Source organism: Eubalaena glacialis, chromosome 5 (assembly GCF_028564815.1).
Source record: "Eubalaena glacialis isolate mEubGla1 chromosome 5, mEubGla1.1.hap2.+ XY, whole genome shotgun sequence".
Classification (NCBI taxonomy): domain Eukaryota; kingdom Metazoa; phylum Chordata; class Mammalia; order Artiodactyla; family Balaenidae; genus Eubalaena; species Eubalaena glacialis.
In genome coordinates this window covers 50,255,834-50,282,657 of record NC_083720.1, presented here as the reverse complement: position 1 = coordinate 50,282,657, position 26,824 = coordinate 50,255,834, and the positions used below count along the sequence as shown (strand labels likewise).

The 26,824-nt window shown below is 39.5% G+C and overlaps 1 protein-coding gene across 1 annotated transcript in view; it reads right to left on the bottom strand.

The window, feature by feature from the left end:
* Positions 1-2,387: 2,387 nt before the first annotated feature.
* Positions 2,388-26,824, bottom strand: part of LOC133092055 (cytosolic beta-glucosidase-like) — a 138,165-nt gene continuing 113,728 nt past the window's right edge. The window contains 2 exon segments of the mRNA XM_061191282.1: positions 2,388-2,530; positions 2,533-2,589. Coding sequence (XP_061047265.1) covers positions 2,388-2,530; positions 2,533-2,589 — 200 coding nt within the window.

Here is a 26,824-nt window from a genome sequence, read left to right as displayed (position 1 = left end):
GATTGTTTGTTTCACTTGGTAGACCAAATGTGACAGATCGTTTTATTTACAGCAAGAATATTAATTTTCTAGTTTTGGTAACAAAAATACAATGCTCATTTGTATTGTTGTAAAACTTGTAAATATGCCCTGCAGGATAAGTAGTATTCAAAGCAACATCCTAATTAAAAGGAAAACTCAGTTGTCTTGCAAGATAATATAAGGAGGGCACATAAACTGTAAATAAGATGCATGGTAAAAATGAAAAAGACAGGCTGGATAGGAGAAGAATGAAATAAGATTTGGAAATGTGCTTTTAAAATGAACACAAACTGTGAGATAATGTTTCATTAAACAATAAAAATAACAAACAAGTGGCAAAGATGTAATAGAAATTCCTATGTATACCGTTTTAATTTTAATATAATTTTCCCCAGTGCATCCAGGTTTATTGAACTACTATGACGGTTTCTTTCTCACCCTGTCCAAAGTTACTAATAGAATGTACTTTGCTGTAAATAATTCCCTGATTATGAACATGAAAACAATCCAGAAACTGACCACAGTGTTTTTTAAAAATGGCAGAGCGTCCGCTCGGGGCCAAAGCCTTAAGAGAAAGGCAAAGTATGTTCCATTCCCTCAGTCAAGCAGAAGGAGAATATAGAAAACCACCTTCCCTATGTCTTCCTGCATAACGTAATTCCACACACTTGTTTCTTTTTTACTTTTTTAAAAATGCAGAGAAGACTTCGATGACACCACAATCTACACTGTGCTGGCCATAACAGAGCTGATGCCAAGGAGGTGCCAAGTCCAGTAAACAAGCATTGATGTGACTTGAGGAAGATGCAAATCAGTGCAGCCTCAGTTTCTCAGTCTGCAAAATGGGGTGATAATACTTACCTCTTCTCTTCAAGCCTGATACACACATGAAAGTTTAGTAAATATTACTTAAATATGGATGTGAGGGCACAAAGTCCACATATGTGGAAGACGTGATGGAGTGAAGACAGGAAGTCCAGAGGGAGCCCTATATCTCTTACTGACCCCCACTGAGGAAGCTGAGTAAAATGTCCAAGTCCAAGCAACCTCATATACACCTCAGGCATTTCAACCACCGAGGTAAGAAATCCTCCCCTCCTTTGCTTACACTCATGTAAGTCAATTAACTCATGTATTTATTTCCTGGCCGTCATCAATGTTCTGATGGATCCTTAATTTTTTTTTTTAATAAATTTATTTATTTATTCTTTTATTTAATTTTTGGCTGCATTGGGTCTTTGCTGCTGCACGCGGGTTTTCTCTAGTTGCTGAGAGCAGGGGCTACTCTTTTCTGCGGTGCGCGGGCTTCTCATTGAGGTGGCTTCTCTTACTGTGGAGCACGGGTTCTAGGCCTGTGGGCTTTAGTTGTTGTGGCACACGGGCTTCAGTAGTTGTGGCTTGCGGGCTCTAGAGCGCAGGCTCAGTAGTTGTGGTGAATGGGCTTAGTTGCTCCGTGGCATGTGGGATCTTCCCAGACCAGGGCTTGAACCCGTGTCCCCTGCATTGGAAGGCGGATTCTTAACTACTGCACCACCAGGGAAGCCCCGGATCCTTAATTTTTTAAAATATCCAAAAGTAGACACCATGCCCTGCTCATTCTTTTGCTTTTAATCTGGTGTGGTTATAGAGTAGGAATCCAATTTCTGTTAAACATCAATGCTTAAATACTCTTTTTTTGCCATTCACATTCTGGTTTGTTTTATTACTTTCTTATTTTCCAAAAGTTTATCAGGCAAGAGAAAGATGTACTTGTTCATGCATAGGTAAACTATGTGCCAAATATATCAACCAATCCATTTTATTAAGTAGGTTATCAGTTAATCCCTTTGGTGAACAGAACGTATAACGATACAATGGGACTAACTTTTAATTTTGATTTTTATACGAGATTAAATAGTAGAAAGTTATAGAACACATGACAGTGGACCTACAAAAGCAAAGAATAGCTTATGTAAATAGAAAAAAATAGGCTCATAAACAAGTATTTTTATAATAAGTGTTCTGCTGTTAGAGTTGCAAATCATGAGCACACTGTGTTTATAAATTTTGCATTTTTTTTCTAGAAAAATTCTAAGTATTTAAATCGAAGTTTCCAAGTCCATCTGATTTCTTAATATAAAAATCAATTGCAGCGGTTTTCTATTCTATTTTTTTAAAAAACCTCATTGATCAAATACAAATAGAGTAAAAGCCATCATTAAATACATCCCCAGGTATTACATATTCAGACTTCATGATCACGGATCAGCTGGTAGGACCTATCTATTATAAAGGCAACTTGAGGATGTCTGAGGGATCTACCAAAGCAGCTTTCCTTTCCGAGAGCAGAGGTCCCTTCTCCAGGTGAAATTGCCCAGCCACCCTTCCTATAGAGGTCCCTCCAGGCCATTGTTTCGGATAATCTTAGCATACTCCTTGGCTGACGTGTGAGGCACTCGGGGTCTTGCTGGATCTTCAAAATCAACGTGGAAGAGACCAAACCAGCTGCTGTACCCGTGGGTCCACTCAAGTTATTCAGAAAAGACCAGGCACAATATATTTCAAGATTGACTTTATCAAGTGGGATAGCTAAAATTACAAAAACAAAAAATTACCATTTCCCCAAAGGTTTTATGAGAACACAAAATCATTGATGACCAGTGTGGATGGGTGTCTTTCTCCTGCAGAGGATCACAGTGGGAACAGAAAAAGCCTTGTCTCAATCCCCTTTTTAAATTTCCTGTTTTAACCAAGCAAGGGCTTCATTCAAGAAGTTAATTTACATGCCTTTTTATTTGTTGGCCCTCCCTTCTTTAGATCGGGGAGCTCTTTAATCTCTGAATTTCAGCCAAGTTCCAAGAATATAATAGACCCCAATTAATTTTTATTAAAATTGTAAATAAATGAATAAATAAATTATGACACTAAAAATGAAGTTAAATTACATAATTCTAAATATTTGGTTATTCATTCATTTTGACATTCATTTTATTCATTGTCTTTTACTCAATACACATCTTTTCAACATCTATTATTCTTCAGACACGAAGAAACACACACACACACAGAGTTTCTCCGTAGTGCCCTAGAAATGCATTCAGTAAAAACACTACCCAGGGGCTTCCCTGGTGGTGCAGTGGTTGAGAATCCGCCTGCCAGTGCAGGGGACACGGATTCGAGCCCTGGTCTGGGAAGATCCCACATGCCGCGGAGCAACTGGGCCCGTGAGCCACAACTACTGAGCCTGTGCGTCTGGAGTCTACGCTCCGCAACAAGAGAGGCCGCGATAGTGAGAGGCCCGCGCACCGTGATGAAGAGTGGCCCCCGCTTACCGCAACTAGAGAAAGCCCTCGCACAGAAACGAAGACCCAACACAGCCAAAAATTAATTAATTAATTAATTAATTTAAAAAAAAAAAACACTACCCAGCTTCTAAATGTAACTTCAAGATAATCTAGAAAGCCCATTGGTAAATTGGAAAAAAGTGATAATAACACAGCTGAGGAAGCCCCAGTACTTACCCTGTGACCAAACTGAGGTATATCTTATAATTCTGGAAATAGAATCTCCAAAATGAAAAGGATCAGCACAGGGTTCTGGCTGTGCCTTTATCCTAGACTGAGTAGGCACAGAAATGCCACAGCATCTTCTCTGCCCCACATCTAAACTCAGAGTAGTGCTTAAGCCCTAAAAGCCAAAGCACTAGACCACCTCCCCTCCAAATGCACATATGCACAAACACAATATTCTATATAATTTCATCTGTGGATGCCCCAGAGTCCATCCGTGGACTCCATATTAAGATGCCAAAGTGTGGAGAATTCTTTAAGTAGTTTTACACTAATTTCTCTCTTTTAGTCAGGGAATTGAGCTCATTTTTAAATTAGCATTTTAAGTTTGGCAAAACTTTTAGGTTGTGTGAATCTTTGCATTGAGCATTTTCTTTCTTTTTAAGCCATAGCAAGTAAACCTTATCTATGGGATGTACTTAAATCTGTTTCATGGTGCAGAAATTAAATTAAAAGGCAAGTTTTCTTTATAAGGTAGACATAATCCTTAATAAGTTAGGTGAAAATGAACATTTATATAATAAATCAAATTTTAATTTTACTGGGGCTTTCTTTCAACGTAAATGACTCTTCTAGCTTCAGCAAACCAAGATCCACTTTTTAATTTTTTCTGTTATAAATCTGTATTTTTCAGGTCTCTCAAAATTACTGTACCCATGTACTATTACACATGTGTTGATCGCCAAATCTTAGCATTTTTTTTTAACTATGGATAGTCCATAGACAAATGGAATTTTTTTTTTTTTACTATGGATATTCTGTAGACAAATGGAATTTTTTTTAGTATGGATATTCTATAGAAAAATAGAATTTTTTTTTTTTTTTACTATGGATAGTCCATTGACAAAGGTTTTCTGACAGGTTAATTGATGCATAACCCCTCTACCTTTGTTCATGGAGGCATACAAAGTGCTTTACTTAGAGAATGCCCTGTGAATGGCCTCAAGGCAGGAATTAAACCAAACTGGATTGACTCTTTTTAAATAAAGTATTATTGGAAAATGAAATATATACCATTCAAGCACATCAAGCTTTACAGGAGTTAAAACACTTACTAGGTATTCCTTCTCCCACCTGTCCACCTTGTCACACGTCTCCTCCCCTCTCTTGTCAACCACAATTTGCAAAATATCAATATTTTTAAATAATCTTTTTAAATTTAATTTCTGGAAGGAATAGATCTAAGAATGAAAATGACTAAAACCAAATACCAGGCCATAAAATGGCAATCTTTTTTGACTGCCCTATAATTCAATGTGGGGACATGTGAAAATCTGCATATCTTCTTTCTCGTTTGCAGAACTACTTCTCAACAAGCCAGTCTGCCAGGTCTAAAGCCAGACAGTTTCTGAAAACATGCACAGTCCAACCAATCACGTACAAAAGGATTGATTCATGTGGTAAACCAGGAGATAAAAACAACGCCCTGCCTGCTTGGAAGGGAGCAAAAAGGAAATCTTGACAATTTCATCGTGAACTGCCAGGAGTTCCGCAGCAGGTACGAAACGGCCTGAGTGACACTGGTGGATGTCTCTGCATTTTCATTGCAGGAACATTCAAGTAGAGAATTACCTGGTTAGGGCTGAGGAGCTAGCCTGCTGGAATCCTCCTGATGGTGCTACCACTGGTAAAAATTACAAAACCGTATCGGAACCTGCATGCTTCTCCTGTTCCTATCTCCTCAAGAACAGAAAGAGACCATCATCACATTTCTTATCACCATGATTTATGGGTCCCAAATCTTAGTAGGGGAAAAAACACTTCTGTGAATTCACTCTCTTTCTTTAAGCAGAGTTGCAGGCAAAGTACACAGACTGACAGGAACTGCAGATGGGTACAAAGTACACGGGGATGAACACGATACCCATCCCGGGGTCAGAGTTTGGTTTTGGAAATAAAAGGCCAGTAGGAAAGATCTCACAGTCAGCAGTTTGAATTTAAAGATGCAGGGAGAAAAATATCTAAGACTTATTAATATATTATAACCTTCAGCTGTTCTTATTATAAGAAATCTATACCAGTGTTGTACTATACACACACACATACACAAACACATACTTATGCATGTACACATACACTCACTGCCCTGTGTTGGCCAAACTGAAAAGGTTGAGGAAACAGTCCTTCACCAGACTGTTCTCACTGCTGACACCAAATGCAAGTTCAAGGGGTTCCCAAAACCATGCTCAGTTTCAATAATTTGCTAGAAGAACTCTCAGAACTCACAGAAACCTTTTATAGTCACAGTTATGGTGTATTACAGCAAAGGACACATATTAATATAAGCCAAAGGAAAAGACACATAGGTCAGCAATTGATGTCTTCAAACACAAAGTTTACACTGTCTTTTTCCCTAGGAGTTAGGACAAGTTGTCCTCCTGGTGTTGACATGTGACAACACACAGAGTATTGCCAACCAGAGAAGGTCACCTGAGCTTCGGTGTCCAGAGTTTTTATAGGGACTTTGTTACATTGGCATGATTGATTGATTGCCCATGTGGATGTCTCAATCCCCAGGTCAAGTGACACCGTGTGACCCAAAGTCCCTCACTCAGTCACGTGATTGGTCTTCCTAATGTGACTAGCACTCACCCTAAACAAGGACATTCATCAGGTTGGAATAGATTTTTTTCTCCCAGAAGCTTAGGGCAAAGGCCAATCCACACTTTGGGCAAAACCAAACTCTTTACTACACACACACATACAAACACACACATTTTAGAAACACCTTATTTCATGGTATTGGGCAAATTCCTCTCAATTTACTGATTTAACAAGGTGTCATGATTATGCCTCTGTCTATCACGTTAGAAAGGGCTAGAAATCAGGCACTCAGCATCAGTGGGATTTTTTTCCCCACAGTTTATAAACATAGATAATCTGTGTTTTCAAGATTGCCTAGGACTTACATAAGACATCCATGAATGTGACATAACTGTGAAGCTATGAAACATACCACTAATCCACGAACTCAAGCTGCCAGGACACGAAACAGTGGAAAGGTGCAGGACAGTGTAAAAGGCAGCACCTAACAAAAAAAAAAAAAAGAGAGAGAGAGAGAAAGAGAGAGATAAAGCACCAAGAATGGATAAGAAGAAAAATTATAGGCCCTTAGGTCATGACCCTGGGGATGAGTTGGACACCAGGTGAGGCCTGGGAGTGACCTGACTGAGAGACTACTTTCCTCCTGAGACATCTCTGTGCTGCTCGTTTAAAAGGCAATTCTTGGTATTGAGTAGAAACGTGTTTCCATCAGACCATTTTAGGTTCAACTGTTTGGTGCCCAAGAGAATAAATCTAAACCTTCTCCTCCAGAGAAAGGCAACAGTCAGGGCTTCAAGTTCAGGTCACTGCAGATATTTATCAAGACAGTTCATTTATTCATTGAACAAATGTTCATTAACTGTCTCCTATATGCTGGGTACTGTTCTGGCTCTGAGGTTACAGCATAAGAGCTGTGTGGCTGACAAGGTCTTGGTGCTCTGGCCTGGTATCAGGCCTGAGCCTCTGAGGTGGGACAGCCAAGTTCAGGACATTACACCAGCAGAGACCTCCTGGCCCCAAGTAATATCAATCAGCAAGAGCTCTGCCAGAGATCTCCGTCTCAACGGTAAGAACCAGATCCACCCAACCAACAGCAAGCTCCAGTGCTGGATGCCCCATGCCAAACAACTAGCAAGACAGGAACACAACCCCACCCATTAGCAGAGAGACTACCTAAAATCATACTAAGTTTACAGACACCCCCAAAACACACCACCAGACGTGGCCTTGCCCACCAGAAAGACAAGATCCAGGCCCCACCCACCAGAACACAGGCAGCAGTCCTCTCCACCAGGAAGGCTACACAAGCCACTGAACCAATTTCACCAACTAGGGGAAGACAACAAAAACAACGGGAACTACGAACCTGAATCCTGCAAAAAGGAGACCCCAACCACAATAAGGTAAACAAAATGAGAACACAAAGAAATATGCAGCAGATGAAGGAACAAGGTAAAAACCCACCACACCAAACAAATGAAGAGGAAATAGGCAGTCTACCTGAAAAAGAATTCAGAGTAATGATAATAAAGATGATTCAAAATCTCAGAAAAACAATGAAGAAAATACAAGAAAACGTTAACAAGGACCTAGAAGAACTAAAGAGCAAACAAACGATGATGAACAACACAATTAATGAAATTAAAAATTCTCTAGAAGGACTCAATAGCAGAATAACTGAGGCAGAAGAACAGATAAGTGACATGGAAGATAAAATAGTGGAAATAACTACCACAGAGCAGAATAAAGTAAAAAGAATGAAAAGAAATGAGGACAGTCTCAGAGACCTCTGGGACAACATTAAACACACCAAAATTCAAATTATAGGGGTCCCAGAAGAAGAAGAGAAAAAGAAAGGCACTGAAAAATATTTGAAGAGGTTATAGTCAAAAGCTTCCCTAACATGGGAAAGGAAATAGTCAATCAAGTCCAGGAAGTGCAGAGAGTCCCATAAAGGATAAATCCAAGGAGAAACATGCCAAAATACATATTAATCTAACTATCAAAAATTAAATACAAAGAAAAAATATTAAAAGCAGCAAGGGAAAAGCAACAAATAACATACAATGGATTCACCATAAGGTTAACAGCTGATCTTTCAGCAAAAACTCTGCAAGCCAGAAAGGAGTGGCAGGACATATTTAAAGTGATGAAAGGGAAAAACCTACAACCAAGATTACTCTACCCAGCAAGGAGCTAATTCAGATTTGATGGAGAAATTAAAATATTTACAGACAAGCAAAAGTTAAGAGAATTAAGCACCACCAAACCAGCTTTACAACAAATGCTAAAGAAATTTCTCTAGGCAGGAAACACAAGAGAAGGAAAAGACCTACAATAACAAACCCAAATCAATTAAGAAAATGGTAATAGGAACATACATATTGATAACTAGCTTAAATGTAAATGGATTAAATGCTCCAACCAAAAGACATAGACTGGCCAAATGGATACAAAAAAAAGACCTGTACATATGCTGTCTACAAGAGACCCACTTCAGACCTAGGGACACATACAGACTGAAAGTGAGGGAATGGAAAAAGATATTCCATGCAAATGGAAATTAAAAGAAAGCTGGATTAGCAATTCTCATATCAGACAAGATAGACTTCAAAACAAAGACTATTACAAGAGACAAAGAAGGACACTACATAATGATCAAGGGATCAATCCAAGAAGAAGATATAACAATTGTAAATATTTATGCACCCAACATAGAAGCACCTCAATACATAAGGCAAACGCTAACAGCCATGAAAGGGGAAATCAACTGTAACACAATAATAGTAGGGGACTTTAACACCCCATTTTCACCAATGGACAGATCATCCAAAATTAAAATAAATAAGGAAACATAAGATTTAAATGACACATTAAACAAGATGGACTTAATTGATATTTATAGGACATTCCATCCAAAAACAACAGTATACACATTCATCTCAAGTGCTGATGGAACATTCTCCAGGATAGATCATATCTTGGGTCACAAATCAAACCTTGGTAAATTTAAGAAAATTGAAATTGTATCAAGCATTTTTTCTGACCACAACGTTATGAGACTAGATATCAAATACAGGAAAAAACTTTAAAAAATACAAACATATGGGGACTAAACAATACACTACTAAATAACTAAGAGATCACTGAAGAAATCAAAGAGGAAATCAAAAAATACCTAGAAACAAATGACAATGAAAACACGATGACCCAAAACCTATGGGATGCAGGAAAGGCAGTTCTAAGAGGGAAGTTTATAGCAATACAATCCTACCTTAAGAAACAAGAAACATCTTAAATAAACAACCTAAACTTACACCTTAAGCAATTAGAGAAAGAAGAACAAAAAGATCCCAAAGTTAGCAGAAGGAAAGAAATCATAAAAATCAGATCAGAAATAAATGAAAAAGAAATGAAGGAAACAATAACAAAGATCAATAAAACTAAAAGCTGGTTCTTCGAGAAGATAAACAAAATTGATAAACCATTAGCCAGACTCATCAAGAAAAAAAGGGAGAAGACTCAAATCAACAGAATTAGAAATGAGAAAGAAGTAACAACTGACACTACAGAAATACAAAGGATCATGAGAGACTACTACAAGCAATTATATGCCAATAAAATGGACAACCTGGAAGAAATGGACAAATTCTTAGAAAAGCACAAGCTTCTGAAACTGAACCAGGAAGAAATAGAAAATATTAACAGACCAATCACTGAAATTGAAACTGTGATTAAAAATCTTCCAACAAAAAAGCCCAGGAACAAATGGCTTCACAGGTGAATTCTATCAAACATTTAGAGAAGAGCTAACACCTATCCTTCTCAAACTCTTCCAAAATATAGCAGACGGAGGAACACTCCCAAACTCATTCTACGAGGCCACCATCACCCTGATACCAAAACCAGACAAAGACACCGCAAGAAAAAGAAAGCTACAGGCCAATATCACTGATGAACATACATGCAAAAATCCTGAACAAAATACTAGCAAACAGAATCCAACAGCACATTAAAATGATCACACACCATGATCAAGTGGAGTTTATCCCAGAATGCAAGGATTCTTCAATATATGCAAATCAATGTGATACAGCATATTAACAAATTGAAGGAGAAAAACCATATGATCATCTCAATAGATGCAGTAAAACCTTTTGACAAAATTCAACACCCATTTATGATAAAAACTCTCCAGAAAGTGGGCATAGAGGGAAACTACCTCACCATAATAAAGGCCATATATGACAAACCCACAGCCAACATCATTCTCAATGGTAAAAAACTGAAAGCATTTCTACTAAGATCAGGAACAAGACAAGGTTGCCCACTCTCACCACTATTATTCAACATAGTTTTGGAAGTTTTAGCCACAGCAATCAGAGAAGAAAAAGAAATAAAAGGAATCCAAATTGGAAAAGAAGTAGTGAAGCTGTCACTGTTTGCAGATGACATGATACCATACATAGAGAATCCTAAAGATGTTACCAGAAAATTACTAGAGCTAATCAATGAAATTAGTAGAGTAGCAGGATACAAAACTAATACACAGAAATCTCTTGCATTCCTATACACTAATGATGAAAAATCTGAAAGAGAAATTAAGGAAACAGTCCCACTTACCATTGAAACAAAAAAGAATAAAATACCTAGGAATAAACCTACCTAAGGAGACAAAAGACCTCTATGCAGAAAACTATAAGACATTGATGAAAGAAATTAAAGATGATTCAAACAAATGAAGAGGTACACAATGTTCTTGGATTGGAAGAATCAACATTGTGAAAAATGACTATACTACCCAAGGCAATCTACAGATTCAATGCAATCCCTATCAAACTACCAATGACAGTTTTCACAAAACTAGAACAAAACATTTCACAATTTGTGGAAACACAAAAGACCTCAAATAGCTAAAGCAATCTTGAGAGAGAAAAACAGAGCTGGAAGAATCAGGCACCCTGACTTCAGACTATATTACAAAGCTACAGTAATCAAGACAGTATGGTACTGGCACAAAAACAGAAATAGAGATCAATGGAACAGGATAGAAAGCTCAGAGATAAACCCACACACATATGGTCACCTTATCTTTGATAAAGGAGGCAAGAATATACAATGAAGAAAAGACAGGCTCTTCAGTAAGTGGTGCTGGGAAAACTGGACAGCTACATGTAAAAGAATGAAATTAAAACATTCCCTAACACCATACACAAATATAAACTCAAAATGGATTAAAGATCTAAATGTAAGACCAGACACTATAAAACTCTTAGAGGAAAACATAGGCAGAACACTCTGTGACATAAATCACAGCAAGATCCTTTTTGACCCACCTCCTAGAGAAATGGAAATAAAAACAAAAATAAACAAGTGGGACCTAATGAAACTTAAAAGCTTTTGCCCAGCAAAGGAAACCACAAACAAGATGAAAAGACAACCCTCCTAACAGGAGAAAATATTTGCAAATGAAGCCACTGACAAACTATTAATCTCCAAAATATACAAGCAGCTCATGCAGCTCAATATCAAAAAAACAAACAACCCAATCCAAAAGTGGGCAGAAGACCTAAGTAGACATTTCTCCAAAGAAGATATACAGATTGCCAATAAACACATGAAACGAAGCTCAGCATCACTAATTATTAGAGAAATGCAAATCAAAACTACAGTGAGGTATTACCTCACACCAGTCAAAATGGCCATCATCAAAAAATCTACAAACAATAAATGCTGGAGAGGGTGTGGAGAATAGGGAACCCTCCTGCACTGTCGGTGGGAATGTAAATTGATACAGCCACTATGGAGAACACTATGATACAGCCACTATGGAGGTTCCTTAAAAAACTAAAAATAGAACTACCATAGGACCCAGCAATCCCACTACTGGGCATATATCCAAAGAAAACCATAATTCAAAAAGAGTCATGTACCACAATGTTCATTGCAGCACTATTTACAATAGCCAGGACACTGAAGCAACCTAAGTGTCCATCGACAGATGAATGGATAAAGAAGATGTGGCACATATATACAATGGAATATTACTCAGCCATAAAAAGAAACGAAACTGAGTTATTTGTCATGAGGTGGATGGACCTAGAGTGTGTCATACAGAGTTAAGTAAATCAGAAAGAGAAAAACAAATACCGTATGCTAACACATATACATGGAATCTAAAAAAAAGTAAAAAGAAAGAAATGGTCATGAAGAACCTAGGTGCAGGACGGGAATAAAGACACAGACCTACTAGAGAATGGACTTGAGGACACGGGGAAGGGGAAGGGGAAGCTGGGACAAAGTGAGAGAGTAGCATGGTCATATACACACTATCAAACATATAACCAATAGGTAGTGGGAAGCAGCCGCATAGCACAGGGACATCAGCTCAGTGCTTTGTGACCACCTAGAGGGGTCGGATAGGGAGGGTGGGAGGGAGGGAGATGCAAGAGGGAAGAGATATGGGGACATATGTATATGTATAGCTGATTCACTTTGTTATAAAGCAGAAACTTACACACCATTGTAAAGCAATTATACTCCAATAAAGATGTTAAAAAAAAAAGTCATGTACCACAATGTTCATTGCAGCACTATTTACAGTGGCCAGGACATGGAAGCAACCTAAGTGTCCATCAACAGATGAATGGATAAAGGAGATGTGGCACGTATATACAATGGAATATTACTCAGCCATAAAAAGAAACGAAACTGAGTTTTTTGTGGTGAGGTGGATGGACCTAGAGTCTGTCATACAGAGTGAAGTAAGTCAGAAAGAGAAAAACAAATACCATATGCTAACATATATATATGGAATCTAAAAAAAAAAAAAAGGTTCTGATGAACCTAGGGGCAGGACAGAAATAAAGATGCAGACGTAGAGAATGGACTTGAGGACATGGGGACAAGGAAGGGTAAGCTGGGACAAAGTGAGAGAGTGGCATATATATACAGTACCAAATGTAAAATAGATAGCTAGTAGAAAGCAGCCGCATAACACAGGGACATCAGCTCGGTGCTTTGTGACCATCTAGAGGGGTGGGATAGGGAGGGTGGGAGGGAGACACAAGAGGGAGGGGATATGGGGATATACATATATACATATAGCTGATTCACTTTGTTATACAGCAGAAACCAACACAACCTTGCCAAGCAATTATACTCCAATAAAGATTTTTAAAAAAAGAAATTATAAGCCCTTAGATTTCTGTGTTCAGGTAATGGCAGATTATACTATTCAATCAAGTAATGAAAATAAGTAAACATGCTGACTAAAATTTTTTAAACATATCTTCAAAACAATGGAAAGCTCTTAATTTCATAGGCAATTACCAGGCCAAAGCAGGAAGTGGGAACTGAGATTCGTGGGCATGGCAGCTACTTTTGCCTGATGGAATTTTCCAGTCTCAGGAAATCAGAAACTTTTTCTATTTTCTGGGGTGAGAATAAGTGTCAAAGAAATCTACTATGAGACACCACACTCAGAAAACTAAGATCCCAAAAGACTAAACCTTGAGTGTAAGTGTGAGCCAGAAGCAAACCGGTCACTGGAAAGTCTTAAGTCACACGGTGGTTCAGAAAATGTTAAGTCTGGGTCTTGGATTGAGGTGATCCCAGACTAACAGTACCCAGATACTGGGAAGATACACATTCAAACTCTTTCTAAAGGAAGATACCTATATTCTAAACCTCAAATTATTATTACAAACATTTTAAAGTATAATCATCAGCACACGTATAACCATACAGACTGCTGGAAAATAATGACATTAAAAAACCACCGGAATCAACAGACAATAAGAAACAAACCCAGAATGATCTCAGTTATGAGAATCATCAGACAGACTATAAGATAACCATGTTCATTATGTTTAAATCATAGAGACCAACTTGGAATATCTTTTGAAAAAGAAACCTGTGCAAGATTGGGTTTGAACCCCAGGTCCAGCAGTCACTAGCTGAAGGGGCCTCTCATTTCTCCTGAGTACAGTGGAGACACTAATACTTACTCCTAGGACTGTTGTAAAGACGAAACAGGATAGTGTGGACCCCAGCACAATACCTAGCCCATGGTGGGTTTCTGTTCCTTTCCTCTGGCCACCCCTTAGAAGAATATAGAAGCCAAAGTAAAAATACACTTTGATATGCCCTCTCCCCCACCCCAAACATTTCGATAAAGTAGAAATTGGGTTTAATGAACATCTGCAACAGTGTAAAAGGGAAAAGGGAGTCACAGGGACAATATTCAGTCTGAGAAAGGTGACTGTAAGGACAAAGGGAGAGCTACAGACTGTGTAAATCTGAAGGCAGGGCTCTTTACGTCAGTTGACAGACTCCTTTCTTTGCTCCAGGGTGACATCTCCAAGTCATTGCCTGGCTTCCTTCCTCCCTGAGCCCTGAGAAGCAGTTCTAAGACCCCCATAAAGCACTGAGTTTCTGATGTCCAAGCTCTCAAACTCGTGTGATGTTAGTTGAGCAGGTGCATCCTGAGATTAACTTCTCGAGCAGCAAATCCTTTCTGAGGTGTGGAAAAAACTAGTAGAGTGGGTCTGAATCGAAACCTTAAATACTACGTGGCTAAGTCAATGTCATAACAAGTCCAAAACACAGGATGCAAAACCACCTCAGATTCAAGGTTACTGAACTAGAATGGGAACATGTCTCAGACGGACACCAGAGTTGGGGAGAGGTCTTGGGGAGTGTTCACAGAGGGTCATGGAGTGTCTTCTATTTGCATTAATTTGTTGCTGCATATGTGATGTATGGAAAAAAGTGAGCCAATATAAAGACATGAAGCCAAAACAAATGTCAGAATAATTACCAGTCCACCAAGGAATTTTCTCAAAAGGTTGACTCTGACCACCTAAACCAGCTAGATCTTGGGGCATAGCTTTAAAAAAGTTTGTTAGCCTCACCCCAAACCTATTAAATCAGAGTCTCTTGGGTTGTGGGTTATGGGCTAAATTATGTCCCCCATAAATCCACGTGTTGAAGTCCCAACCCCTAGTACCTCAGCACATGACCTGATTTGGACATAAAGTCTTTAAAGAGGTGATTAAGTTAAAATGAGGTCATTAGGGTGGGCCCTAATCCAACATGATTGGTGTCTTCATAAGAAGAGAGTCACTGGGGGTGCATGGGCACAGAGGAAAAACCAGTGATGACACGGTGAGAAAGTGCTTATCTGAAAGCCATAGACCTCAGGAGAAGTCAAACCTGCTGATACCTCGATCTTGGACTTCCATCTTCCAGAACTGTGAGAAAATACCTTTCTGTTCAAGCCACCCAGTCTATGGCATTGTGTTATGGCAGTGCTTAGAAAACTAATACAGGTTGAGAACTGAGAATTTCTATTTTTAATAAACTCCCTGAGTGATTTTTATACTTAATCAAGTTTGAGACTGATAAGCCTAGGATAAGTTCTGATGGTCAACTATGATTTTTTGAACACAGCTTGCAACCCCAGAGGCATCCTTCTGGAGGCTTATAAGTGTTAGAGACTCACCATCAGCCCCTCTCCCCAATAGTCATAGCTGGAGGAGCTCTGTGCAGAGACACAGCTATGTGCAGGCCAAGTCACAGCACCTTTCAGGCATGAGGACCACAAGACACTAAGGGAAAGATGCTATATGCTCAGGAGTGTCAAAATGCCTTTTCATCCCACTGCCTAGTCGAAGCCCATCCTTATCCCAGTGGATCATGAGAAATTCTCTCAGTTCAGCATGTGTAATGGCTTGATTGGCAGCTCCTCCAAAAGATTTGTCCATCCAAAACCTGTGAATGTGTCCTTATTTGGAAAAAGGGCCTTTGCAAATGCGAGTGAAGGAGCTCAAGATGAGATCATCCTGCATAATGGTGAGTCCTAAATCCAATGACAAGTGTCCTTACAAGATAAGAGAAGGGGAGAAGATATACAAGGAAGAAGGCAATGTGAAGACAGAGGTAGAGACTGGAGTGATCTGCCTACAAGCCAAGGAATGCCAAGGCAGCCACCAGAAGCTGCTAGGGGAGCATGGAACAGATTCTCCCTCAGAGCCTCCAAAAGGAACCAATCCTATTGATAGGCCTTCATTTCAGACTTCTGGTCTCCAGAACTCTGAGAGAGTAAATTTCTGCTGTTTAAGCCACCAAGTTTGTGGTAATTTGTTACAGTAGCCACAGGAAAGAGACGCACCAGATTCTTTGGATGCCAACCGGGCTCCAAGTCCCAAACCACCCACCTGAATAGGCTGAGTGCTTATAAGAATCTCTCTCAAGGCCTGCAAAGCTGGAGAGAGAAAGCCTTCGCGGGACACAGTTTGAAGTCGATTTTCTGGCAATTGCCCCACACACTAACTGAGAAATTGTGTCTCTCTGAGTCTGGTGTAAGGGCACAAGAGCACTACAACTGGAGGACAGCTTTAGCTGTATAAGAGTTCCTAAAAGAGAACTGGCACGCCCGCTGTTTCCCCTTTCTTTAAAAAAATAAAATAGAACAACATCAGGAAGATCTAAACATAGAAAATGCACAATAAGCCTACCCCCCTAACAACTCCAGGTGAATATCAGTGGCTGGACAGCATCTGAGAAAATGCCCAAATAATCCTAAAGCAGGAGGCCACACCTGCACATGGGAATGCCTAGAAGCAAAAACTATGACTCTCTGAAAAGAGAGTCTTTGAAAAGCAAAGGCTAATGTATAAATATTTTATATGAAAATGACAATTAACCAGAAATGAGCTGTAAAGTTTTCTTAATTATCTGCATCATTCTTATTACTTACATTAGATTGGGGGAAGGGAGGTGGAAGCTGTAAATAGCAGATGAAAGATATCATATAGAATCGTATTTTTATTTAATTACAAAGCTGATTGGAGGATAGGTACACATTCATTGTCATCGTCTATAATTTCTCCATCAATATTATTTTTATGGTTACTTCTGCTACAGTGGGTAAATTCTTATAAGAACCAAAGTTCTCAGCAAATAAATCTGTCTTCTACCAGAAAAGCTTCCTTCCTTGCCCCATTCCCTCCTTTTTTCTCTTCCTTCCTTCCTTTCTTTCCTTCCGAGATTTACTTTTTCCTTCTGTAAAATGGGGGCAGTAGCATCTTCTTCCTAGGATTGTTGGGGATATTAAATAAATTAATACATATAAAGCTCTATGAATAATGCCTAGTTTATAGTAAACACTCAGTATACACTGCTTGTTGGTACTGTTGTTCTTGTTATTTCTCTCAGAGTCTGGAAGGGCAATGAACGAAATCTGTTTTTTCTCTTCCTCCCATCTGGCTCCAAACAGCTTTCAGAGGGTGTAGAGTCAGCACAAAGTGCTCAGTGCTGAGAACCAGAGAAATCAGGGCATCAAGGGACAGCGCAGCATCTGGGGCAGGGTTTGTGCTCAGTCAGAAAGGGTCAGTTGTGGGTCATGAAAAATAAATTACTAAAGACAAGGATCTTAGGGTGAGGCTGCCAGGAACACCGAGTGTTGCTGAAGCCTCCCTGCCCTGGGGCACTTGGAGCTGGGAATGGCATCACTTAAGGTTTCTGGGATCCTACATCCATCCTACACTTGTTCAATAAATATGTATTGTGCTAGGAATTGGGACTATAAGGGTGAGCAAAATAAGTGGCCTCTCTTTTTGAAGAGCTTAACAGCCTATATGGAAGATATATCTTAATCAAATTACCACCCTGTGAGCCTTTAATTACAATCCGTGAAAAACATTATGAAAAGAAAGACATGGGAACTGTGGGTAAGAACAGCATATTAGCTAACATTTATTGAGCACTCAGGTACCACTTTAAGCGTTTCATGTATGCATTAATTCATTTAATCTTTACGGTAAACCTGTGAGTTAGATGGATATTACCATTGTCTCCATTTTACAGAGAAGGGAAGGGATCACAGAGAGCAAATAACAGGTCAGTAGGAGGATTGAGACTGGAACTCAGGCAGGATACCAGCAGAGGCTGCATGCCAAGCCAGGACACTATACTGAGTCGTTTGTTTGTTTGTTTGTTTGTTTTGCTTACAACTCCAAGTTTGTTTTTAATTTTTAAAAATTTTTATACACTTTTTAAAGGTTACTTTCCATTTAGTTATTACAAAATATTGGCTATATTCCCCACGTTGTACAATACATCCTTGTAGCCTGTCTTATACACAATAATTAGTACCTCCCACTCTTCCACCCCTATATTGCCCCTCCCCCCCATTGGTAACCACTAGTTTGTTCTCTATATCTGTGAGTCTGCTTTTTTTGTTATATTCACTAGTTTGTTGTATATTTTAGATTCCACATGTAAGTGATAACATACAAAATTTGTCTTTCTCTGTCTTATTTCACTTAGCATATGCCCTCCAAGTCTATCCATGTTGCTGCAAATGGCAAAATTTTGTTATTTTTTATTGGCTGAGTAGTATTCCCTTGTGTGTGTATATATGTATATATATATACACACACACACACCACATCTTCTTTATCCATTCATCTGTTGATGGACACTTAGGTTGCTTCCATACTTTGGCAATTCTTTGGCAATTGTAAATAATGCTTCTGTGAACATTGGGGTGCATCTTTTCAAATTAGTGTTTCTGTCTTTTTCGGATATATACCCAGGAGGAGAATTCCTGGGTCATATGGTAGCAAGAATGTGGAGAAAAGGGAACCCTTTTACACTGTTGGCGGGAATGCAAATCAGTGCAGCCACTGCAGAAAACAGTAGGGAGATGTCTCAGAAAACTAAAAATCGAACTACTATATTGAGTCTTGACAACATGTTGTAGTGGAAGATCTATCTAAGTCAGCAAGGGTTGGAGAACGGGGAAAATGGAACGGTTTCCTACAGTGAACTAGAGCTCAGAGCTCAAGGATTAGTTGGGGTTATTGAATGCTACCAGCCAGGGTTCTTTCTTACTTGTAAGTAACAGAAGCTGACCTTGACAGATGAAGCAAAAAAGGTGTCAAGCTGGAAAACTTGGCTCAAACGAAGCTTTCAGAAACAGTGCCCAAAAGCATACCACAGAACTGGTGGGTGGAAGAAACTTCCTTAACTGCTAATGACCTAATGGGCACTAAGTCCTATAGTTCGTGTTGCTGTCAAAACCCAACTTTCTTGCAGCCACGCAGCCACAAGCATCTCAACTACTTCTGCACCAGAAACTAGACCTTATAACCACTGTCATTCTCAAAAGCTGGATGCCTCTGTTGCTATCCTCACCAGCACGTGATAGGTTCTGCCTTCCTCAGGCTGTTTACTTTCAGATTAAATTCTCACATGAGTCAGTCTGATTGGTGGAGACTAGATCACATGTGTATGCCCTTGCTCCAAAGAAACCTGGGGAATGTCATTATCTACCTTGACTAGACACAACTCTTAAGACTGGATATTCTTCAAATGTAGCAAGTGTATTCAACAAGTGCTAAGCAGTCAGAAAACCTGACAGATGTCCACTTCACTAAATGAAGAAGAATAAGAAAATCCAAGAAAAATAAACAACATATGTCAAAGATCAGGCATGGGAAAGTTCACAGCACATTTAAGGAATTTAAAGAATATAGTTCAATGGATCATAAAGAATTAACAGGAACTCATTGAAACAGAGACTGGAATGGTGGTTACCAAGGGCTGGGGAGTGGGGGAAATAGGGAGACATTGCTCAAAGGGTACAAAATTTCAGTTATAAAATGAGTAAGTTTGCAGGATCCAACGTACAGTATGGTAATGTCAGTTAACAATACTGGCTTATGAGAGTGAAAGTTGCTAAGAGAGTAGATCTTAAATGCTCTTGTCACAAAACAGAAATAATAATTATGTGAGGTGATGGAGTGTTTAGCTGATGCTACGGTGGGAATTATATCACAATACATGTGTGTCAAATCAACACGTTGTATACCTTAAAGTTACACAATGTTGTATGTCATTGTATCTCAAAAAAGCTGTAGGGAAAAAATAATTAGAGAGAGAGAGAACACGCACTCCAGGAGGCAGGGACTGAGACATGCAGGGCCTTATAAAGATTTTAAGGATTTTGATCTTTATCTCAACAGCAATGAAAAGTCATGGAAGGAGTTAAGCAAGGGAGTGAGTTTAGCTAATTTGCATTTTTAGAAGAGAACTGTGACCTCTGTGGAGAATAGATTTGAGTGGAATCCAAGAGAGCATTTAGGAGTGATTGCAGTAAACCATGAGGGAGATGATAGGAGCTTGGTCTGGGTTGGCATAAGTGAAGACAAAAAATCAGATGGATTCAATAGATACTCAGATAAAATCAACAAGACTGAACAATTTATTGGAGATTAGTGGTGAAGGAGCTAAGATAATAAAATTAGCACAATTTAATGGATAGTATTGTCAGTCTCTAAGGAAATATTGGGCATAGACAAGTTTTGGAGAAAAGGTAGGGAAGATAATGAATCAAGCTTTGGTTATGATGACATTAAGGTGCTTTTTTGACCTCTAAATGAAAAGTTCAACAGGTAGTTGGACAGACAAATTGAAGAGCTCAAAGTAGGGTCTAAGATGGAAATGTAAATTTTGGAGTCATCATGTAAAGATGGTAACTGAAATCATGGCTGTTGAATAGAATTTAGAGAATAAGAAAACAAGACTTGGTACAAGCCTCATGTTATCCCAACATTTAAAGATAAGCTGGAAAGAGAGATTGATGAGGAGGACCAGAAATGCCCCATGTCCTTGACCTGATACAACCATAGGTGACATTTTCTGTGGATGTAATTTGACCAAAGTCACACAACTAAAAGGGGAGAATTTGGAAATGAATACTAAAACTGTCTGACTCCAAAGTCCATGATCCTTCTATAAGAATAACATGGAAACATTGCAAATCAAGAAAGATTGCACATCTAGGACTGTAGGTGACATGCAAGGGTCAAAGCCACTATGGGAATCACATGGCCAGAGCATAAAAAGCATGTGGAGAGCATAAAGCTGGGGGTGGCACCTGTAGCACTGACTCCTTAAGAGCAAAAATCTAGTGCTTGTAGTGTAGGGAAAATTCTCAAGTCTCCTCCACCCCTTTTATAATCCTCTTATATCTCTCCAGGGAAAATTCAAGATCAAAACCAAAAAACTAACACCATTGAGAAAGAAGAGTACTCAGTAATTGGTTCAAGTTTTTCTGGGGTGAGAGTTTTAAAGGGCATCACCTTATGGAGTTATAGCCTGCATGAGTAGGGGTCTCTCCTTCATGCACCTTGAAGTCAGAGTGGTCAGATGGCACAGATTCTTTCCCCCTGGAGCACACTTGGCCAGTGTTCAGATTTTGTTCAACGTCTCTCTTTTCGCTACTTGAAAACAGAGCTTCTGGACTTGCTTAGGCCCAGGACAGAGGCAGCCTTGTAGGGTGGGGAGAGGGGGCAGGGAGCACTGGGAAGGCACTCTCTCCTGCTGTCTGTTGCACTGCTTCCATTTCCTAGGGTGTGGAACAGTGGTGTGTTTTTATTTTTATCCTATTAGAAAGATAAGTTCAGAGATGCTCAGATGAATTTAGGGGAAATTATGGCCTTTTCAGCCTATTTTAACACTGGGTTTTAGACTAACTCTAACACACCTCTACTTAGGCAAAAACTATGTCATGTGGCTCAGCTTAGCTCACTAGACTTCTAAAAAGAATTGAGACCACAACCTAATTTGGTTCATGGATCCTCTGGTCAAATACTATTTGATGACACCAAAATTTATATCTCTAGCTCTAGCATCTCTCTTACCTGCAAAATCTATATATAATTCACGACTTTACTTCTGCTCTTGTCATCTAAATGACATTTAAAATTTAACGGGTGTATTTGTACACTAATGTTGGAAGCAGCATTGTTCACAATAGTCAAATGATGGAAACAATGCAAATGTCCATCATTGGATGAATGGATAAACAAGATGTGGTGTATACCTACAATGGAATATTATTCAATATTTTTAAAAAATAAAATTTTGATACATTCTACATCGTGGATGAATGTTGAAGACAGGCTAAGTAAAACAAGCCAAACTTAGAAGACACATACTGTATGATTCCACTTATATAAAGTACCTAGAATGTCAAATTCACAGAGGCAAAAAGTAGAATAATAGTTACAAGGGATGGTGGGGAGGAGTGATGGGGAGTTTAATAGGTACAACAGGAATATGAAAAAGTTCTGGAGATGGATGGAGATCATGGTTGCACAACAAGGTGAACTGTAAATTTAAATTTATTTTAAATTTTTAAAATAAATAAATAAAATTTAACGCATATAAAATAGAACTCTTGATCTATAACCCACTCCTCAAACCTGCCCCCACTCTATTTTCGAATCTCAAAAAATGGCATCATTCAGTTCTTCACACCAAACGCCTAGACATCATGCCTGCTTCTCCCTTTTCCATATTCTCTTCCCCTGCCCATCTGTAACAGGCTCTCCCCCCCCCACACCCACCTCTTGATCCCTCTACACCACCACAATAGCTTCCCGACTAGTCTCCCTGCCACAACCCTTGCAAACAATGTAGCCAGAAAGTGTAAATCTTCGAAAAACCAATTTACCTTATGTCCTTTTCTAACTCCCCCACTTAATGGTTTCCTATTTCACTTAGGGCAAAATTTTAAATCCTTATCTGACCATTAAGGTCCTACATGATCAGGCTTCTGCACAGCTCTCCCCCGTCCTCTCCTTCCTGCTCTCCACTGGCCATTCTCTAGGCACACTGGGCTTCTTTCTATTCCTAAAATGTACTGAGCTGTTTTCCATTTTACGGCCTTTACACAGACTTCCCTTCTGCTTGAATCACTCCTCTATGTCTTTACCTTATGGCTGCTTATTTCCATTCAGGTCTTGATTCAAGTTTACCTCCATAAGAGGTCTTTTTTGATGCCTCTATTTATATTCCCAACTACCTCATTCTGTCTCATATTATCCTGTACTGTTTTCTTTGTGGCCCTATTATTAAGTGAAATTGCCTTGTTCATGTACTTATTTTTTATTATTGATCCTACCTGGAAGACTGAAAATCCCATGAGAAAAAAAGGGACCTTGTCTGTCTATTCTTTTCAATATTCCTAACCCTGAGAATAGTACTTAACACATAGAAGATGCTAAATAAGTACTTGTTGAAGGAATGAAGGAGAAAGGGAAATGAGGAAGGGAAAAAGATATAGGAGGAAGAGAGAGGAAGGAAGGAAGGAAGGAAGGAAGGAAGGGAGGGAGGGAGGGAGGGAGGAAGGAAGGAAGGGAGGAAGGAAGGAAGGGAGGAAGGAAGGAATGGAGGGAGGGAGGGAGGAAGGAAGGGAAAAAGGGAGGAAGGGAGTCATCTTAATATAATCTTAATAGGACTCTGGTCTCACTATTCCCATCTGGGTATCAGAATCATATTATCTTCAGGCTGAACAGCCAAGATGTCAATGCCATTGATTCCAAGTCCCCATCCAGCACCTGTATCCCCGCTACTGCACTGCTGGATGTTCCTGTCCCATGGGAAACCAGCCTCTGCTTCCAGTCCCAACCTGGCTATTCCAACTCTCTACCCATTCAGACCTAAGATTCCCCATCACTTTCCACTGGCCTCTCTTCTCTGACATTTCCCAAAAGCTTCTCCGCTGTCTCAGCGGCTGCTACCACACTTCACCTCTGATTACCAATATCTCTCAAGGAACCCTTTATTTGGCCCTTGGCTGTATTTCTGGGGTGGTCTTCTTGAGTGTTTTCCCCTTATTGAGAATTATCACTGTAAGTGCTCAGTGCTCTTGAGCAATGTCACTACACTCTCCTGGACACAGACTAAGCTTGAGTGGTGGCTCCTTGGTCCCAGAAGCCCCTAGGGCACTATAGCAGAGCTTCAGAAGAAAACATCTCTCATCAAACAGCCTTATCCCTAGGCCTGAGGTACACACTTCGGAATAGCTATTATTTTTTAGATCATAAGAATGTGGATCTACTTGTATAGAGAACTAGCCTATCTCTAATAACTACAGTGACCTAAGAACGGCCCTCAAAAAAAAGTAGCTGGTTCCCCAGATAGAAATATCAGAGTCCTGTATTTCTATACACAGGTGAAAGGCTAAGTTCTATATTCCAAGGCTCTAGAGGTGGAAAAATAGGCACCGTGGGTAAATAAAAAATGGTATAGCTGCACGTGAGAGCAAAAGAAAAATGTGTAGTTTTGCTCTAAAATTAATTTAGGGCTCTAGAATTGTAATTTGTCCAACTGTATTCTGAATAAATGGACTAGTGTTAGCACTTCATTCTTAGTTCCTTTCTTTCATTCCTCCCTTATATCCACAGAATACTTTATACTACATAACATCTACTATATACAAGTTATTGTTTTAGGCATAGTGATTCTCATTTGGGGGGGTGAGGTGGTATGGAACCTAATGCAGACCTTGCCCTCAAGATGAAATAGAAGAACAAAGACCCCATACAGTTCCTCTGTTATGTGCATTCACTCAACACTGTTACCTTCCCTTTTGTAACATGAATAAGACATGGAATTAACTATTTGTTCAGTGTCTGCCTTCTACTCCAGACTCTAAGCTCGATGAGCGCAGGAAGCACATGGATCTTATATTCCCAAAACTTAGCACAGTGGCTGGTGAAGGATAATTGTCAATAAATACTGCTTAAATGAGTGAATAACTACAAATAGATACAGAATACCAAACATAATGTTAGCAAGATGAGAGTAGAGAAAAGGTCATTCTCAAGAAGGCAAGATTATTTACTTGGCCAAGATGACAAAATTCAACTCCAAATTCACCTTGTCCAAATAAAGAGAAAGAAATACCTCCTTCCAATATGATCAACTCACTGCACATTTTGGTTGCTGGAATATTTTTCTGTGATCACTTGACTTCAGGACCATGTCTCTTGTCAGTTACTAGTATTTTCATACCTATATGATAAATGTTGAATAAATTACATTAAATACCCCTTAAAAAGCCATTCTCAGAGGAGTTAAAGCCTCCTTTTGTTAATGACAAAGGGAGAGAAAGCAAGTGTTAGCATTCTCCACACCACAGTAATACCACAAAAACACAAGTGCTTGCGTTCGGTGGCCACTGTAATTGCCCAGAGTTGAGGGATACAGGAAAGTGAGCAATAGAGAGTTGCGAAGAAAGAGCAGTGGCACGTCTTTAAAATGCTACCGTGTACGTTTTCATATTGCTGGCACCAAGTTCAAGCCCAGGTGGGTACACCTCACCCAGACTGCCTGTCCTGGCCTATTGTATAAGTCTCGCTCGTCTGCTTTTTAAGGACAAAGAAGGACACTGCTTGGTGATGTGGCCACAAGCTGTTCAGGGAAGAGACTTTGCTCAGCACATTTCAGCTCCTGAGCAAGGCTGGGCTCATTTCAGAGAGCCACATAAAATAAATAATCATGCAAAAGCAGATTCGTTCTGATAGGCCTCTGACAGCTGCTCCGAGAGGTAAGTGCTTGCAAGCCCATCTTTCAACAATGAACTGACCCAAAGATCCAGGAAAGCTCCAGACAGGACCATATGGCCTGGAATAAAAGCATATTTCAAACTCTGTTTATTATGCATATCTTTCAAAGGTTCACGACTCTGTGATGAAACATTGTACCTGCAAGGCTTTTAATAAGCTTCCCAAGCAAGTACAATTATAAAATCCAGGAACCTGAAGAGTTTGTCTTCTCTTACACCCACCCATGCACTGCCCACCAATGACTTCTCTCATTCTTTTTAATTAAATAGGTTTGCAGTATTTTTTAAGCTGCAATCAATACTTATTCAGAAAATAAAACTTCTTATAGACCTCAGAGTGAGGGTCATGAAATATATCTCTTCCTAAATTCTAGGGACTCCAACATTATTGCCTATCGAACCCTCCCGTCTGCCGGAAAATAAAAGCAGCAGTTTAATCACGCAGCCCCTCAAAGACAGGAGAGCATTTGACATAAATTGAGGTAGGGCTTCATTCATCAGCAATGGCCAGGGCAGAGGGGGCAGGAACAGTTTCCCTTCACAAGTGAGCCCTGTGACTCCACAACTGATCCAAATATTTGAAAAGTCAAATTTGTTCATTATTCACTCAACAAATATCCACGGAGCAGCTATTATGTGCCAGACTCCAGGCAGGGTGTGGTGATTCAGAGATGGATAGCATATAGTTTCTGCCCTCAGGAGGTGATGGTCTCATTGGGAAGACAGATCCAAAGAGAACTGGTTGGAGAATACGAAGAGACACTGGTGGCAAAAAGAGGAGGTGACTTAGCTCTCCTGGGAAGTTCACGAACAGCTTTCCAGAGGAACAGGCATTTGAATCAAAACTTGAAAGATAACTATGTGTTCACTAGCTACCAGGTAAGTGAAGGTTGGAACTCTGTCCATGTGTCAATTTTAATGGCCTCTCCCAAGGCCACCAGCAAGGTGATAACAGTTTGAGGCCCAGAGTCCTGTTTCTATCTCTGCCTCTAATTAACCTATGCATGAATAAGACGTGTGTGTCTGAGATTGCTCATATGGTCTAATGATGGGTTTGGAATGGGTGATCTTTATAGGTCTATATGGCATTAGAATCTCTCTAGGGTTCTTTCCAAACTAAAAGTCTACATGAAACTAATAGTCTACCCCAAAATAGTACACAGTGAGACATTTTAGGATTTTAGGAATGGATTTTATGTAAGGCGCTTAGCCTCATCATTATGCAGAGTGTTAGAGTGATTGAGTCTTGACTGCTAAGATCATATCTTATTCTATCTGAACACAT